General features: G+C 38.0%; 1 protein-coding gene across 1 annotated transcript in view; it reads left to right on the top strand.

Annotated features, from left to right (window-relative positions):
- Positions 1-19,227, top strand: part of LOC107783344 (protein SABRE-like) — a 33,956-nt gene extending 14,729 nt beyond the window's left edge. Inside the window, 16 exon segments of the mRNA XM_075226292.1 lie at positions 707-2,547; positions 2,549-2,795; positions 4,185-6,048; positions 6,543-6,643; positions 9,692-10,048; positions 10,209-10,327; positions 10,525-10,774; positions 12,590-12,814; positions 13,972-14,111; positions 16,232-16,304; positions 16,549-16,650; positions 16,752-16,934; positions 17,130-17,471; positions 17,562-17,729; positions 17,908-18,289; positions 18,597-19,227. Of these exon segments, the coding sequence (XP_075082393.1) occupies positions 707-2,547; positions 2,549-2,795; positions 4,185-6,048; positions 6,543-6,643; positions 9,692-10,048; positions 10,209-10,327; positions 10,525-10,774; positions 12,590-12,814; positions 13,972-14,111; positions 16,232-16,304; positions 16,549-16,650; positions 16,752-16,934; positions 17,130-17,471; positions 17,562-17,729; positions 17,908-18,289; positions 18,597-18,706 (6,504 nt within the window). The 3' untranslated portion in view covers positions 18,707-19,227.
- The last annotated feature ends 375 nt before the right edge of the window (positions 19,228-19,602 follow it).

A 19,602-nucleotide genomic window follows, 5' to 3' on the forward strand; every position in this document is an offset into this window, starting at 1 on the left:
TTTACTCTTGTTAAAGGCATCTTTTTTTTTTTTTTGTGTACTGGAAAAAAGTTTTCTAAGCTCAGATTTAACCTTTTGTTTTTGCACGTAATCTATGTTTCAAACTTGTTCATTTTACCCTGAGAGCAATGCTGGGTATCTGAGGTAGTACATTTTGCCGAATGTGTGGGGTGATTTTTTATTTTTTTTTAGTTTCTCTATTGTCTATAGCTATGATCTTTTGTGTCTTCGCACAGAAAATCATAAAGTGATCCGAGCTCAACTAAGAAAGAAAATTCTTTTCATGAGCTTTCTAATCTGGCTAATTGGATAATTTAGCTTGAGAGCAGTGTAGGATTTCTGAAACAGTATATTACCTCTGAGTATGTGGGGTAAGTTCGTGTTTTTGACTTAACCATTATGTAAAGCTATTTGCTTTTGAATTCTTTCTAACAACTTATGTCTTCTTAACATACAAGGAAGGAGGTGGACTTTGCTTGATTCGATTCTTTTTGGGCCTTTTCTTTGTAATTTGTTGCCCTTTAATTTCATTCTTTCCTTTTAATGACAAATTTTTTATTCGTTGCGAACTACTAGAAGTTAGACGTCATAATAAACAGAGGTAGTGAACTGTTCAGCTTGTGTCTGTAAAATCCTTGTTTACCAGAACCATGTTACTTCAACTTTTATTTTAAATTGTGATGTCATGCTCCTTTGTAAATTGCAGGGTTGTTCACAGTCCTCACATGTCTTTGCCAATAATATATCAAGTACAGGTACAGTGGTGCACATGGAACTTGGTGAATTTAATCTGAACATGTCAGATGAGTATCGGGAATGCTTAAAAGAGAGCCTCTTTGGGGTTGAAACAAACATGGGTTCACTTATTTATATAGCAAAAGTCAGTCTTGACTGGGGCAAGAAAGATATGGATTCACCTGAAGATGGTCTCAAGTATAAAACAGTTCTCTCTGTTGATGTTACTGGGATGGGTGTTCACTTAACCTTCCGGCGCATTGGGTCTCTGATGTCTACAGCTTTGTCTTTCAAGCGTTTACTGAAGAGTCTCTCTGGTTCTGGTAAGAAACCACATAACCAGGTGACGAAATCGTCCAAGCCATCTGGGAAAGGGATTCAACTCATCAAATTCAATCTAGAAAGATGTTCTTTAAATGTTTGTGGAGAAGTGGGTTTGGAAAATTCTGTTGTTCCTGATCACAAACGTGCCAACTATGGATCTCAGGGAGGTCGAATTGTAATTAGTGTTTCAGCTGATGGTACTCCCCGCACTGCAACTATAAGATCTACGGCTCCAATTGAACTTAAAAAACTCAAGTATTCTGTGTCCCTTGATATTTTCCACCTAAGTCTATCCATGAACAAGGAGAAAAAATCTACACAAATGGAGCTTGAAAGAGCCAGATCAATCTATCAAGAACATTTGGAAGACAGTAACCTCCATGGAGCAAGAGTTACATTGCTTGACATGCAGAATGCAAAGTTTGTGAGGCGATCTGGTGGTCTTAAAGAGATTGCAGTGTGCTCACTCTTTAGTGCCACTGATATATCGGTCAGATGGGAGCCTGATGTACATATAGCTTTGGTTGAACTTGGGCTGCACTTGAAATTACTTCTGCACAATCAGAAGCTTCAGGAACTTGCTGAAGGTGACTGTAAAGATAATGGGCAGGGCACTGAGACTTCAATGGAGTCAGTACCATTGGAGAAACACAAGAAAAGAGAATCCATCTTTGCTATTGATGTGGAAATGCTTCATATAGCTGCAGAAGTTGGAGATGGTGTTGAGACAACTGTCCAGGTGCAGTCAATCTTTTCCGAAAATGCTCGGATAGGTGTGCTTCTTGAAGGGTTAATGCTCAACTTTAATAATGCAAGAGTGTTTAGAAGCAGTAGAATGCAAGTCTCTCGCATTCCAAAGGCCTCTGGAAGTGCATCAACTGCAAAACACGAGATAGGCACAGCATGGGATTGGGTCATTCAAGCCCTTGATGTCCACATATGCATGCCATACAGGTTGGAATTGCGGGCCATCGATGATTCTGTTGAGGAAATGCTTCGAGCTTTAAAGCTTGTTACTGCTGCAAAAACTAAACTTTTGTTTCCCAATAAGGAAGAGAAACCAAAAGCTAAAGCAACTAGCGCATCAAAAATTGGACGAGTTAGATTTTGCATAAAGAAACTCACTGCTGATATTGAAGAACAACCAATACAGGGATGGCTTGATGAACATTATCAGTTGTTGAAGAAGGAGGCTTGTGAATTAGCTGTCAGATTAAACTTTATTGATGAGCTTATTGTGAAAGGTACCAAATCTCTTGGTGTTGCGGAGAAAAATGATTCTCTTGAAGATGGTAAGATCCATTTCAATGGAGAAGATATTGACGTGGATGACGCTTCAGCCATTCAGAAACTGCGAGAGGAGATCTATAAGCAGTCATTCAGGTCATACTACCAGGCATGCCAAAATCTTGTGCAATCGGAAGGATCTGGAGCCTGTAGTGAAGGGTTTCAAGGGGGTTTCAAGCCTAGCACTGCCAGAAGTTCTCTTTTCAATTTCTGCTACAGAGTTGGATGTAAGTTTGACAAGAATTGAAGGAGGTGATTTCGGGATGATAGAGATTCTGCAAAAGCTTGATCCAGTATGCCGTGCACATAGCATCCCATTTTCACGATTATATGGTAGTAATATCAATTTGCAGACGGGTTCCCTTGCTGTTTGGATAAGAAATTACACGTGCCCACTATTTGCTGCAACTTCTGGCAGATGTGAAGGACGTGTTATATTAGCTCAGCAGGTCTGATCGTTGCTCTTTTCCTGTTTTCTTCATCTTTAAATTATTAAACAAATCTTTTGGCGAAAATATTTCCACAAGAACTATTTGCAATTATGTGAAACCTATACAAATGATTTCTTTCTGAAGGATGTGACAGCTAAATTGGCGCTCATCATAAAAAAGAAGCAGGTAGATGCACCATCTAGTATCTTGTAAGAAGGCCCACTGAATTACCATTGCTAAGATATGGATCAATTCAAACAGTTCTTTTTTAATTTTTAATTTGGGAAAAGGTTCAAATTTGCCTCCGTTAATAGTTGAGGTCAGATCTACCATTGCAGTTGCAAAAATGGGCTTGATTTACCCTTGTTGAATAATGGTCAACTATTATGACTAATCACCATTAACCCATAGTTTAGGGGAAAATCTAGGCCATTTCGCCTAGTTTATGCGCAAATTTGGATCTTTTCCCAACTTCTAAATCATAAATCCTAAACCATCGCATTACCTCCTGCATGCACAGCCACCAGGAGACCCTTCTTCCACCAGCTGTCTCCACCATTAACACCCACTTACAGACGTCCCATTCATCATAAAGTCCCTCCACTTCTCCTCCGCTTCGCCACACTACACCAGACCTCCTTTCATGCCTGACTCCGTAAAAATTTGCTCAATAGCTCCTTCCATTCACAAGAAAATAGCCACATTTTCCATTTTATCTCCACTGACTCACCTCTCGTCCATACTCATTCCATTGTCGGTACCACCTTCAATTCAAAAAATTCATGCCTGAACAGTATCACCTTGGTTTCATCTCCTCCAGTACCAAAGCAGACATCCGTATCTTCCTAGTTTCCCATTCTCCCTACACAACTCAAAGCTCTGTTATCTCTAGTTTTTAAAAACTCCTGAAACTTTCAGTAATTTTTTGCCTCGGATTGTTTGAATATGATTATTTTGAGTTGATCTAGATTGATCAGGTGTGGTTTGATTCAATTCGATTTGATTGTCATAATTATGTACAGGTTAGGGATGTAATGTTTTCTAGAATCAGTTGCTTACAAAGTTGCAACATGTAATCACTATAATTTCCTAGCCAAACTCCATACTCGAGGGAACTTTCAAGTTTGTCCGTTGTTTCCAATCTTTTCTTCCTATTCTACAATTAAGTGACTGAAATGCTACCTTGTGCAAGTTAGGATTGGCAGTAAGTCTTCATTGGAGATAGCATTATGTTTAACTTTGCTTCTTTGCTTTGGAGTATCGTGTTAAAGTGGCAAGATATATTATATTCCTCATTCTACAGTATGTTATTCTTGAGATGTAATCTTAGTTTGTTTTAGAATGTTTTGAATTTTGACAACAGACTTGTTAACACAAAATCAACCTTTTTATCCATGTCGTGTGCAGGCAACATGTTTTCAGCCTCAAATCCACCAAAATGTGTACATTGGGAGATGGAGGAAGGTCCATTTGCTCCGTTCTGCTAGTGGGACAACACCACCAATGAAAACATACTCTGATTTGCCCTTACATTTTCAGAAAGCAGAAATTTCCTATGGAGTTGGTTTCGAACCAGCTCTTGCTGATATTAGCTATGCTTTTACAGTGGCGCTGCGTAGGGCCAATTTGAGCATCAGAAATCCAAGTCCAGATCCTCCGTTGCCTAAAAAGGAAAAGAGCTTGCCATGGTGGGATGAAATGAAAAACTACATTCATGGAAACACCTCCATATATTTTTCTGAGTCCAAATGGAATATTCTTGCCAGTACTGATCCTTATGAAAAGTCTGACAAGCTTCAGATAAGATCTGGGTATATGGAACTCCAGCAGTCAGATGGTCGCGTTTATTGTTTTGCAAAGAACTTCAAGATTCTAGTGAGCAGCTTGGATAGCTTGTTGAAGAACTCCAACTTAAAGCGTCCACCTGGCTTTTCCTGTACTTTCATAGAGGCCCCGGCCTTTAGTCTTGAAGTGATAATGGAGTGGGAATGTGAATCTGGAAACCCTCTAAACCATTACTTATTTGCATTTCCCAGTGAAGGAGTGCCTCGTGAAAAAGTTTATGATCCATTTAGATCAACTTCTCTGTCACTACGGTGGAATTTGTTGCTTAGGCCCTCTCTTCCCATTCATGATAATCAGTCAAGCTTATGTTCAGTGGGTGATCAGGGTGCCTTGGATGCAACTGGTTGTGGTGCAACGAAGCCAGATAGCTTGTCAGTTTCTCCAACACTAAAACTTGGTCCTCATGATTTGGCATGGATACTGAAATTCTGGAGCTTAAATTATAATCCGCCTCACAAATTGCGGTCTTTTTCTAGGTGGCCACGTTTTGGAATACCGAGAGTTCCTAGATCTGGCAATCTTTCATTAGACAAGGTGATGACAGAATTTATGTTCAGAGTTGATGCCACACCAGCATGCATAAGGCATATGCCTTTAGACGATGATGACCCAGCAAAGGGGCTGACATTTTCTATGAATAAGTTAAAATATGAACTTTATTATGGCCGGGGAAAGCAAAAATACACCTTTGAGAGCAAGCGTGACACTCTTGATCTTGTGTACCAGGGTCTTGACCTCCACATGCCTAAGGCATTTATAAATAGAGATGATGATAGCAGTGTTGCAAAAGTAGTTAAAATGACTAGGAAAACATCACAATCTGCATCAACAGAAAGGTCTTCTAATGATAAAACTAGCAGTATGAGCAGCAGCATGGAGAAACAGCGTGATGATGGGTTTCTTTTATCATCTGAATATTTTACAATCAGAAGGCAAGCCCCAAAAGCTGACCCAGATAGGTTGTTGGCGTGGCAAGAAGCTGGTAGGAGAAATCTCGAGATGACATATGTGAGATCTGAGTTTGAAAATGGGAGTGAAAGTGATGACCATACAAGATCTGACCCAAGTGACGATGATGGATATAATGTAGTGATCGCTGATAATTGTCAGCGTATCTTTGTCTATGGTCTAAAGCTTTTGTGGACACTTGAGAATAGGGATGCAGTTTGGTCTTGGGTAGGTGGAATATCTAAGGCTTTTGAATCTCCAAAGCCATCTCCTTCTAGGCAATATGCCCAAAGAAAGTTGCTGGAGGATAGTGAGGTGATTGATAGAACTGAATTACCTCAAGATGATAACCAGAAGTCTCCAGTTAGTCACGGTGCAAGTTCCTCTTCTCCACAACACATGAGGCCATCAAAAGCACAAGTAGAATCACCTCCATCAAGTGAAGTTAAAGTGGAAACTCTTCCATCTAGTTCCGCTGGTAAGCTTTAATTGGACCCTGACTCTCTATCTTGACTTAGAGCATTAGATATGTGTATTCTTCTTTGAGATTTAGTGAAACTTCAAACAAAATAAAATTAAAATAAAAATAAAAAATAAAAAATAATAATAATAATAAATATATATATATATATTAAAGAAAGAATTAGTGAAATGTAGCATAGTTCTAAAAACGCTGCATCTCTCTTGGATAGTTGTTAGTTATTATACATAAGGAGTTGTACTTTATGATCTAATATTTTACTGCCTAAGCACTAAAAATCAATATTTCTAGTTTGCATATTTGGCATATCCAATCTACCTTCTTGACTAGCCCCTTTTTTTGACAATCGATTAATTGTAGTAGCTTGACATGGCTGCATTTGCTTGTGATCTATATAAATGTTTGTATGATATTTGAGATATGGGTCATAATCTTTATTATCATTCTCACTGCTTAAACTCCTCACCACAATAAGTTATCTCTATTACCAGCAAAGCTTGCCAACATTGAAGACTGTGAAGGGGAGGGCACTCGCCATTTCATGGTCAATGTCATTGAACCACAATTCAATCTTCACTCAGAAGATGCAAATGTAAGTTAATTATCTGTTAATATTTCAGAGCTGTAACTAATTGGATTGGTTCTGAGTCATAGCTTTCCTAGTTTACTGTATCCTTATTCACTGTATGTCATCGATATTTGTTTCTTTTTCCTTTTGGATTGAAATCCTATGGCCCTTATGCTTGCTTGTAGTATTCATCTGTAATGTCAACTGTTTACAGAAGTCATCTCTGTACCTCATTGTAAGCTTCTAGCTACATGAAATTTTTTCCTTCATTGACAAAATAAAAAGTTATCATATGCGGCAAATGGTGTTAGCAGCACACATTGAGGATAGGATGAGAGGTCACTTTAGGTTTGTCATGTCCTGCATTGGCCTCTGATGCATCGGTGCTTAGGTGTAAGACCATGAGTGAAGGTGTTAAAACAGGACGAAGTAGACCTAATATCACATGGAAGGAAGTTGCTAGAAATGACCTACAATCTCTTGGAATCCTTGCAGATCTAGTGAAAAATAGGGCACAATGGAAGAAAAAAGGATCTATATAGGCGATACCAATAGGTTGGATTAATGTTTTAGTTATGTTAGTACATCTATTTTAGGTCCTATTGTTTTCTAGTTGTTCTATTTAACTGTTTACAGAAGTCATCTCCCTGTATTGCTTTGTTCAATTTTATGTTTAGGCATTCTTATTCTCTACTCTTTTGTTGAACAATCTGGACCAGTCTTGACCTACTTTCTCTTTTTTATTTTTTGCAACCTAAGATATTAACAATTTTCGCTTTACTATCTCAAACTCTTTTTTAAAATTAAACGGAAATAAGTAGATAGTGCATATATAGGAAGCACTATAGCATTATACGTAGGAAAAATCTCCTTTTCTCTATCTTTTCTTGCAAAAAAGTGCTATCATGTAGGGTAAATAATTCTTGATTATCAATGAAAGGAAAATAATTTAACCTTAAGAATTCTCTCCTGGAGAAATACTTTTCATAAGTCCCTTGTTGTGTCCTCAAGTGTTAGGCATGTGAAAGAATTTGAGCATCCAACCCAAAACCTTATAGGCAATGGGTGGAGTAGCCCGGATATTATAAACCCCTTTGAAACCCTTATATAACCTATGAGGGACAAGCATATTCTTTAACAATAACACCCTCTTACACGTGTAACCCAGTTCAAGGGTACACAGATTTGATTTTCTCTTTTTATTTGGGCCTTTTCCTTGTAAAGTAGACAGAGAGGAGGTCAGCAGGCTCACTCCTGGAGTAGAGGGAAATGGATTAGGCTCAATAAGCTAATGAGTGGGCTTAGAGCAATTTTAGTGGCTTGATAGGCTGAATTGGTAAAGCGAAGCCTAGAACAGCTCAGTGGGGTGAGTTGAGAGTGAAATTCAGAGTGACAAAAAATGAAAATGAAAAAAGAAAGCAGTTATGAAGACAGATTCACCAAAGTTTGGCTTTGGTATCATGTGAAAGAATCTGAGCATCCAACTTAAACCTTAAGTCAGTGGGTGGAGTAGCCCAAAGCATTATAAATCCCTTTGCCGTTTCCTTGATCTCTATCAGACTTATGCTTCCCATGTTTACGAAGGTTGATTGTTTTTTTCCATTTGCACAACAACTTCTGCTAAAGCAGTTCTCATAACCTTTTCAAAACCAAGATGTGTTTGCAAGTCATATAATTGATTGGATTTTGTGTACTTCTCTCTACACTTTCACTGTCCCTTCCAGAAGGTTAATTGGAGTCTAGAAAGTAGCAACAACTATGGGAGACTAGGAGAGAAAATTGAACAGTTTACAAGTAAAATTATATTCTTTATTCTACTTTTTCTGGTGAGAAGGGTACGATTTATACACACTGTAAAATTGTGTCGTGTATGCTTGTTAGACTGGGTGCTCTTGGTGAATGTTAGATGCCCTTCTCTTGAAGCTTCTGGATATAATTTTCATGGATAAAACAAAATCAAGATGTGCCGAAAGAAACATGAATATATCTTATTTGAGTACTCCGCTGCTGAGACCTCGTCTGCAGAAACATGTTTCAGTCCAGAGCAACATGGACCATCTCTTTCATCTTTCTGCATGCAGTAAATGTATCTTGTAGATCTCAACTAACTTTTGGAATTTTTCTCTTTCTCGTGTTGCAACTCTCACTAATATTTACATTACCATTATGCATACACTTATTGTATTCTGCTGATTCAAGTTTAAGCATGGAGCTAGACCCCATAGAATGTGTTGAAATTTTGGTCAAGTTGGAATATGTGAGATGCTTTTCATGCCTAAGGTTTTGGAATCTTCTGCTTTTGCTAATTAAGAAAAGGAGGAAACAACTTGCGGAAGTGTGAACATCACCAGATGAGGATATTATTTTCAGGGAAAAAGCATCTTGATTTTGGGATTTTAATATGAAGAATAATACTGGTTTACGAGTGCACACTATTTTTATGCAGCACCAGTAAAGGAGAAGGAGAAAGTCAACAGAAATAAATCTGAAGGGGGGAGGGAGAGGGGGGGGGGGTAGGATTTTAATACCAAATCGATATATCAGATGTTATTCATCAAGTTTCCTGCACAGAGTACATGAAGGTCCTACTTATATAAGATCGGCCTCTTAACAATTTTGAACTCTCAAAGAACTCTATATTTAACGGAAAATATGAGATTACATAAAACCTTATCTCTAAGGTACGATATCTCTATTTCAACTAATTGATAAAGATAAAACAAAAAAAAAATTTATTCGTAAAGGAAAATGGAAGGTTGTGATAAAAAGATACACAATATTGAGGGACAACACTATCTTCATGACCACATCATGTTTACCTAGTGTCTCTTAAGTTATTTTTGTCCTGCAGTATTGACTGCTTGAAGGTGTGAAGTACCTTAGTCTTGTAAGACTAAATGTCTCTAACTTCATAGCCATGTCAAATTGAAAGTGGTAATCCAAGATCATGTCTACCAGTAATCCTAATTTCTAAATGCAGAAGAAATCGGACAACTAGTTGTCTCAACTTTATTGAAATGCTTTACTTTTTCATTGATGCTAATGCATTGGCACCTTTTTTTGTTTTGACAGGGTAGATTTCTGTTAGCTGCTGTCAGTGGCCGTGTTTTGGCTCGTTCGTTCCATTCAGTTCTTTCCATTGGCTATGAAGTGATTGAACAAGCTCTAGGTGGAGGAAATGTTCAAATTCGTGAATCTCAACCTGAAATGACATGGAATCGCATGGAGTACTCTGTGATGTTAGAACATGTGCAGGCACATGTTGCCCCAACTGACGTAGATCCAGGGGCTGGACTGCAGTGGCTTCCTAAAATTCGGAGAAGCTCACCGAAAGTGAAGCGCACTGGAGCTTTACTGGAGAGAGTTTTTATGCCTTGTGATATGTACTTCCGCTATACTAGGCATAAAGGTGCAACCGCCGACTTGAAGGTATGTATGCGTTGTTTCTAATTTTGTGATAACCTAGTCATATTGGTTTATGTTGTGAGAACTCTATCTGACTTATTAGACCAATTCTTTGTTGCATCGTATGTTTTGATAACGATGTTTTCATCGCTTGATTCTCAATTGTGATTATGTATTATCACAGGTGAAACCTTTGAAAGAGCTTTCATTCAATTCACATAATATAACAGCAACAATGACATCCCGCCAGTTCCAAGTTATGCTAGATGTGTTGACCAATCTTCTATTTGCCCGGCTTCCAAAGTAAGCACAGTTTTTAAGATCTCTAATCACTAAATTACTATAAACCTATTATTGAGTTTAACATGCTTTTGGATAAGTGCAACCCGTCCCTCATTTGTTCCTCAGAAGCCTCTATTATTATACTTGGATGTGATGAGTTGCATCTCCATAGCTTTATCTTAAATCTTTGAGTGAATTAATTGAGATTCCTAAATCAGGCCTCGAAAAGTTAGCCTGTCGTATCCAGCAGGTGACGATGAAGATGTTGAAGAGGAGGCTGATGAAGTTGTACCTGATGGTGTTGAAGAAGTAGAACTGGCAAGAGTGAACCTTGAACAGAAAGAAAGAGCGCAGAAGTTGATCCAGGATGATATTAGGAAATTATCTCTTTATAATGATGCATCTGTGGACAGGAACCCAGTAAAGGAAGGCGATCTTTGGATTATTAGTGGGGGAAGGTCCATTTTGGTAAGACAGCACTTTCTGAAGTACTTTAAGATTGTTAGATGTGAAATATGACATAAGTCCTTTTCCTGTTTGACAAGTTGATTCTGAAATGATTGCATAAGCCTTAGCCTATGATATGTACTCGACTAATTGTTTCTACCTGGCACGGTTGCCACTATAGCATGGAATATCATTCAGTGCCATCGACTGGTAAAATGACATTGGACTTCTGTAGGATAGCTACGTGTTTTAATTTGGCAAGATTTGAGATCCATGCCCATGGTTTAGCTAGAAATGAAAAGTTGAGATCCCATGTTGGAAGCTATTGAGAATTAGGGCCCAGAAAGGGCTAACTAACTGTCCTCCTCAACATACCTTGGTTCTCATGTCGTGTCCTTTTTGTTGGGCCTTGACGCTTATCAATCGGGTGATCCTGGGGCAGAGTTAAATACTTATCGTTCACCTAGGCTGATCCCTTTATTGTCTTCCATGGTCTTTAGTGAGAACAGGCAAATAGGTCACAAATTCTCTTGCAATAGTAACTCAGTCCCATCACTACGTGATTCTACCAATTTCCAATGTTCTTCCAGTTGAATCAAGGGGTTTTACATTTTCTCTTTTCTCGAGCACTATCATTTTTTAGACTTATTTAAGTAATATGAGGGGCGATTAATGATAACAATCACGACCTCATTTGATTATATGCCTTGACTGGTCCAACTACCTATAAAATACATTATGTGTGCATATGGGCTAAAAATGATTTGTCTGAGTTGAATATTAATGATGATGAATCGTGAAAACCTGCCGAAAAATGAAAAAATAAACATGAATGCTGAACTTTTCTTACCGTACTTTCTCCACATATCATAAGCAATTCAACTTCAATTTACCAATTTTTGTGAGTACTATGCCATGAAATAAGCTTGCTTCACCTCTCTCATTCAAGTTTCAGGTTGCTTTGAGATTTTTCTTCTCCGTTTAGAGGGGTTTAAAGCAATCTTCCTATGTGCTATAGTGATGCAAATGTGGTTTTGTGTAATAAGCCCAAGAAATACTGATTTCAAGGCTTTTCTTCTCTTGATTTTAGTTTTACTGTTAAGTTTTCATTGAAAAGTTATTGTTGAGTTGCATATGCCTATCATTTTCTTCTCAATTTTTTGATGATTCACATGGATTATTTCCAGGTGAAAAGTGACTGGATATGACCTTTTGTTTGCTTTGGAGTGCTGTCATTCTCATACGTCTATGTTTTAAATGCTGACAGTGTCTCAAGCCATTTCTTGAATGGTGTTTAGAGAGCCTCTATTATAGTTATTTGCCTTATTTTCCTTTTGTTTTTCAAGAGTTCAATTAACAGTGTAATTTAAAAGAAAGTAAGTATGTAAAGATGGTAAAGAATTTTGACAGTTTTACTGTCTTTTTGGTGAAATAGAAGTCTTTGTGGTGCAAAGGTAAGAGATTCTTCTTTTTTGGGTCAAAATAGTAACTTCTATTGATACCAAAAAAAGGTATTTGTAAGTAGCTCCAAGCAGATGCTGACCATCTACCCACTTGAACCTAACCTGTCCAAGCCTAAACAAAAGTGGGTGTGTTTTGCTTAGACTCCATGTTCTAAAACCCCTATATGGCCCAGTATGCAGCCCAACTGCCCATTTATTTTGACAAACACGGCCTACTTCTGATAGTTTGCACAACTTGTGTCACTTTGGTAGTGAAGGCCGTGAAGTTAACAGATTTCGTGGAGTTTTGCTTTGAAATGTGTAGATTTCATTACAGTAATAGGGATAAAAGGTGTATCAAGTTTGAAGGCTTATTAAAAGCAACTTTCTGCAGGTGCAAAGACTGAAAAAAGAGCTAGTAAATGCTCAAAAATCCAGAAAAGTAGCATCTGCATCTCTGAGGATGGCTCTACAGAAAGCTGCACAGCTCCGATTGATGGAGAAAGAAAAGAACAAAAGTCCTTCTTGTGCTATGCGCATCTCTTTGCAAATTAATAAAGTGGTTTGGAGCATGCTTGTGGATGGAAGATCATTTGCTGAAGCTGAGATAAATGATATGGTGAGTCTCTACGTGGCTTCAGTATTTTTGGTATATCCTTGCTTGGCTTAATTCCTGTAAAGAGTTCTTGTTTGGTAACACCTGTTGAAGGATAATGCTTATCAGTTATCAGTAGGATTTTATATCAAACTAGCAGCTGTAGCTGCTGCAATATTCCTGACATTCTTCCAGGAAACAAATATAAACATACATGTATTAATGGCTTTTAGGTCTTGCATAGGTTAAAGTTCATGGTTTTTTCTAAGCTGTCCCTTTGTGATCTCATATTGGTTCTGGTACAGCTTTATTTTCTCCAACAGAAAGAAGCAATTAAAGAAAAACAAGAGTCAGAATAGTTAGCAGTTGAAGGTATACATAACTAGAAAATTATCCTGGAGTAAACTGCAGCTAAAGTTTCATCTATTTGAAGGGGTTAAAATTGAAAACAATATGCTAATAATTCCCTAAGTTGGAGAACTTTTATTGCAGGGTGAACCCTCTGAAATAGATCAGCCGTAAAATCCATGAATTTCGCATCTTTCGAATTTGGTTTCATCGTCCAAAGCTTTTTTTTAGTGTCAGAGTTGGGGTTTGATGAGATAATGTGTTGCTGGTCCTAGTCATTTTAGATGGAAATAGATTCCATTAACACATAGGGTCATCTTTTTCTACAGTTTTGTCTAAGACCATTACATGGTAAAACTAAAGTCATGACAGTAAACTTCAGTACAGGACAGTAGGACACTGGCACTTGAACTGTAAAGTACTGTGTTCCTTTTTATGCAATCCCTTTTAAACAAGTATCTTGCCTACAGAAACTGTTTCATTGTTTAGGAACTGTAAAGTACCATGCCTTGTTGGACAGGATGTATTTTGATTTTTTTTTTTTTTTTTTTTTTTTTTTTTGTAAATATGGTTCCCAGCACAATCTTTGAGCTGATGAATATACTGTTACCTTTATCAAAAAGAAAAAAAGGTACCATGTCTTTGTTCATGCAATCCTAGAGGTGCTTAATAAGTTATCTTGCGACCAGAAAACTGTTTTATTGTTTAATAACTTTCGGAATTCCCCTTAACCGTCCTATTTCTTTTTGTTTTTAGAAATTTATTTTTCCTATTTAAAAGTGGAATCACTTGAGTCAGACGTAAAGAATATAATCTGGTGTTTCTTAATGCAGATATATGATTTTGACCGTGATTACAAAGATGTTGGGGTTGCTAAATTCACAACAAAATATTTTGTTGTGAGAAACTGCTTACCAAATGCCAAGTCTGATATGCTTCTATCAGCATGGAATCCTCCTACTGAATGGGGAAAGTATGCAACAATTCAAGTTTATTTCCTGCTGTCTCTTGCTCCTTTTTACACATCTAAACTGTATAGTGTTTCTGCTTCCATTTTATATGGGTTGGGGACCATGGTGGAGTCCCATTTTTTCTTCGTATCCATGTTTGTCCTTTAAAGTTTTGTACTGGTATTCTCTATTAACTGGCAATAGTGATGATTATTTCTCTAAATATCTTTGGCAACCATAGATGTTGGTACTTCTACTGGCTCCTCTAATGTACATCTACAAACTGCAAAAGTTGAATTTGATTGTGTTGGAGACAACCTCGCATCTGCGACCATTTCTGAGTACCTTGACACAGCTTGCTATACCAGACTCTATTTCTTTGGTCCACTTAGCTAGCTCCTTTCCTTTTTAAAAGTGGCCTTCTGCACTTAAACCCATCTTTTTAGTAAACTGCTGGTCTCTGCTATCTCAGACATAAAATAAATAAATAAATAAATAAAAATATTATCTTTCTAAAAGTTCTAGTGGTCAATGAAGTAGGTGAGAACCTTAAGGTCTTAGGTTCAAATCTCAGCGGAGGCAAATACTAGGTGATTTCTTCCCATCTATCCAAGCCTTGGTGGATAGAGTTACCTGGTACATGTTGCTGGTGGGAGGTGGCAGGTATCCCGTGGAATTAGTCGAGGTGCGCGCAAGCTGGCCCGGACACCACGGTTATCAAAAAAAAAAAAGTACTGAGCTTCACATAGGATCCAGCACTAAAATTCAAGTTGACGATCAACATAAAATTTCTACATGCATGGTCATAAAAGAATCGAGCCCCCACGTTAGGGGACGTGTTACAAACTTAAAATTAATAAAGTAATCCCTGTCTAAGAGTCTAAGTTTTTTGATGAAACGGATCACACATTTTAACATCTGCTTTGTCATTGATTTCCCTCTCCTAATTATCATGTGATATCATTCAAGTACTCAGTTCTGCATATTTAGGCAATTGGGTTTGGTCAAACTACACATGTTAATAATGTATGTCTCTGTAGACAATTTCCTAGTCACACACTCAAGACTACATACTTGAGTATTAGAACTTCACTTTGAAATGGATTTCTATAAGGTACTGATACAATCCCACCTTTGAAGACTTATTTTAGAAGAAAACGTGAAAGAGGAAATAAGATTTGTGCAGCTTTGACCAAGTCCAACTTCTCTCCAGTAGGAAGAAACTGCCTTAGGAAGAAACTGCCTCATTAATTCTCTCCAGCAGTTACCAAATATTCCAACCTACTATCTGATTAGGCTTTACAGTTTTCTAGTTATTTTAAAGAATATGTATTCTATAAATATCTAGTCAGGATTAGTTTTAAGGGCATTGAATGTTTGTCTAAATATTAGTATCTGGGGGTTTTGTCCACTCCATACAGACAGATTTGTTGGTTGTAAATTGTGTTTAAGATTCTTGCACAATCTATTGCCAATAGTAATTTCCTTCTCTTCTCAATTTCTGTGTCATAAATTTTCCGCATCTAACATTATGGTATCAGAGCCACCCACCGCCCTCCGTGCCCAACGTGCCATGGATGGTGACGCCGGTATTGCAGTGTTCGCCCGGGGCTAGAAAAGTCTAGCACACAGCCGTCGGGGACGACGGATGCAGAGCGTGGTGGTTTGTTATGATCCATTGCAAGGTATGGGACTTAAGTCCCACATTGGTATGACAATGTGCTGATGCGGGTTTTATATAGCCTTGGGCTCTCCCACCTTAATAGCTAGCTTTTAGGGTGTGGTTCTCCCTGGGTTGTATCAGGTACCCAACTGAAACTTCCGAGTGAGTGAAACATAGTATGTTGTAGTCCTAATCCAGTGAGTTAGGGGTATGGATAACACAATTAAGAAAATGATCGAACCAGATGAAATCAAATTTTTGGAGAAGACCCATAAGAAGGCAGCCACTCGTGGGACTGTACACCGCATGACCAGGGGAGTAAAAATGTGCTATGAGGCAGCTTTACCTCTACCTCCATAGTTTACCAATTGATTTCTTTAGCATGATCACTGAAATTTTTGAATTGTCAGTTGTTCACTTCTTAAGTATTTACTTCAGTGGCTAGTTCTGACCATATAGTTTCACTTGTCATGGCTACAGAAAAGTGATGCTTCGAGTAGATGCTAAGCAGGGGGCTCCAAAAGATGGAAACTATCCTCTTGAACTATTCCAGGTAGTAATGCTTCTTTTGATAAATACTTTGAACCTTTAGGTTTTTTCTTCCTTTTGAGAAAGATAACTTGTCAGATTCGGGAACTTTACACTTCTGAGCACTGTGCTGGTCATTGCATTCTTCACACTGAATAACATGCCAAAAATATTTTCTGGCAGTTGAGTGGGAGATTAACCCTTTTCTCAAATTTTTGACTTTTCTATTATCATACATTATAACCTGTTTAAATTCCTCCGTTGCACAGGTGGAGATTTACCCCTTAAAGATACATTTGACTGAGACAATGTACAGAATGATGTGGGAGTACTTTTTCCCAGAAGAAGAGCAAGACTCCCAGCGCAGGCAGGTGTGTCTAATGTCCATTTATCAGAAATACGTGCTAATAAGTTTTTCTCAGAAAATAAACCATTTGACAAATATTGTTGCTAAATGTTTTGTTGCTTAAAGGAAGTGTGGAAGTTTTCAACTACTGCTGGTTCGAGGCGTGCCAAGAAAGGCTCATCAATTCAGGAAGCACCAGTGTCAAGTAACCATCTAACAAAAGAACCTCAGATCTGCGCCAAATCAAGCAACTCTGCTTTACCAGTTACATCTGCAAGTCAGTTTCCCTCTTCTGGCGATTCCTCTCAAGTGAGTCCCATATCCTCCATTAACTGTTAGTTTCTTCTTAGCTAGATATGTGAAGGGTGGCTTTATATCCCTTTGGGCTAAAGTTTATTTTACCGATTGGCAAATTCTCCAGCATTGATGCATAATTTTCTTTTATCAAAATTCTCACATTTTTCTCTTAATTAAACATGTGTTTATCTTGCCTGAATATTGCAGGTGTCAAAGTTGCAGAACTTAAAGGCTAATATTGTTTGTGGTTCAACCCCTGAGCTAAGACGAACATCATCCTTTGATAGAACATGGGAAGAAAATGTTGCTGAATCTGTTACTGATGAACTTATGCTGCAAATGCACTCCTCAAGTGTTACTTCTTCAACAAGTGAGCCCTTTGCCGGTATTGAGCAGCCAGATGAAGGTAACAGAAACAAATCCAAAGAATCAAAACTAATTAAGTCTGGCCGCTCCTCTCATGAAGAGAAAAAGGTGGGCAAGGCACAGGATGAGAAAAAATCTAGGCCTCGAAGAATGAGAGAGTTCCACAATATCAAGATTAGTCAGGTCAGTCCATTATGTGGGCTAATAACTTATTGAAGTTTCGTCAGTTAGTTTGTTTTCGGAACTAATACATGTTTAATATGCATGAACTAGGTTGAGTTACTTGTTACATATGAAGGATCAAGATTTGCTGTGAGTGATTTAAGATTGCTGATGGATACATTCCATCGTGTTGAATTTACTGGAACCTGGCGAAGGCTATTCTCAAGAGTTAAGAAACACATCATCTGGGGAGTCCTAAAATCAGTAACAGGAATGCAGGTTAGTTCCTTTGAAATTATCTTTTTCCAAGTTCCATGATCTGTAATTATTCAATATTTGACCACATTAAATATCTTTATCCGCTGCTGTATGATAATCGGTAATAAGTATCTCCAGACTCATCGACTACCTCAAGAGGACGAACACTTCAGTGACCATGTCTTTTATACTAATGCAGGGCAAGAAGTTTAAAGATAAAGCACATAATCAAAGGGAAGCTGGTGCTGCTGGTGTCCCCGATATTGATCTTAATCTCAGTGATAGTGATGGTGGTTCAGCCGGAAAATCCGAGCAGAACCCTTTATCCTGGCCTAAGCGCCCCCCTGAGGGTGCAGGTGATGGTTTTGTCACCTCTATTAAAGGCCTTTTCAATTCTCAGCGCAGAAAGGCCAAGGCTTTTGTGCTTCGGACAATGAGGGGTGAAGCAGAAAATGAGATACCTGGTGACTGGAGTGAAAGTGAGGCAGAGTTCTCTCCCTTTGCCAGACAACTAACCATAACAAAAGCCAAGAAGCTGATTAGACGGCATACAAAGAAGTTCCGTTCAAGAGGACCAAAAGGTTGGCAGAGCTTTTTCCATGTAAAAAGTATCCTGTTCTCTCTTTTATGGTCCTATTGTTTTCCTCTTGGAAGAACTAATGTAGGATGCCATTCTGCTCTCTCTGTTGTGCGAAAGCCAGCAGAACCCAGCATTAATAGCTTTCTAATAGGCCTAGCATTTTATGATGTCTAGATTGCTTAGTCACAGTTGATATTTTAGTCCTTTGGTTTTGGGCCAGTTTGGGCTGACAGTGTGATCGTTTTATTTTTAAGCTATGCTACAAAGTATCAGTAATATTGGTTACTGACACAAGTCTTTCTTTCCAGGTTTATCTTCTCAACAAAGAGAATCACTTCCTTCATCACCAAGAGAGACCACCCCATTTGAAAGTGATTCATCAAGTGAATCTTCGCCTTATGAGGATTTCCACGAGTAGCTGAACTTGAAGACATTGAAAGCATGTATTTTATGGGATCCAAAGTGGATTGGAACAATCCTTGGTTATATGCAACATTCTGCTATTATAGCAATTCCAATTGATTAGGATTTGCTGAGATCCTTGTCTCCTGCTTAGACAATATGAGATGCCTACGTGTTGTTCCAAAATAAGAACAGGCAAGAATTGCGAGAATATGCAGAAGTCTACAATTATTAACATTTCAATGCCTTCTTAGAGCTCTGGATTCATCCTGGAAATAGAGCAAAGGTGAGTCCCTTTAGTTATAGTCATTCTTTTCTTCTTTAACCTTGTATGTATTTATAGATTATTATAGCACCCAACACAAACAACATTAGGACTCGTAAGAGACTAAGAGTCCATAATTTTTGTAATCAATAGTTGCTACTACATGTACAGTAGACACAGAATAGAGTTAGAATATGTGTTCCCTGAAAAAGGTTTTCTGCATTGTAATAGTGGAAATAGAATGGAAATGAAATTCCAACTCTTCAGTCTCATTATCCGAGCAAAGAAATAGTGTATGATTCCTAATCTGCTTGCTTTTCTTGCATTATTAACAGACTTCTGTGTGCTGATTCAAGTTCTTCATTTGAAATGTTTCCCTCTTTCACGAGTCGAAAGAAAATAACACTTATACAAGCTATCAGTCATTATTTAAACAGAAAAGGGTCAAAGCTGTCCTTATTGTTTGCTAAATGGTTTATAGATGCTCTTCGTCCATCTATCAGTCTAAAAATGCACATGACGTCCATCTATTAGTCCAAATATACACACTACTTTATTTTTACTATTAAAAATACCCTTACGTTTAACAGCAAACCAGGTGGGTCTTCAAATTAAGTAGAAATGCATTGACATCTTTTTAATGGGCC

This window comes from Nicotiana tabacum, chromosome 12 (assembly GCF_000715075.1).
Source record: "Nicotiana tabacum cultivar K326 chromosome 12, ASM71507v2, whole genome shotgun sequence".
In the NCBI taxonomy this organism is placed as follows: domain Eukaryota; kingdom Viridiplantae; phylum Streptophyta; class Magnoliopsida; order Solanales; family Solanaceae; genus Nicotiana; species Nicotiana tabacum.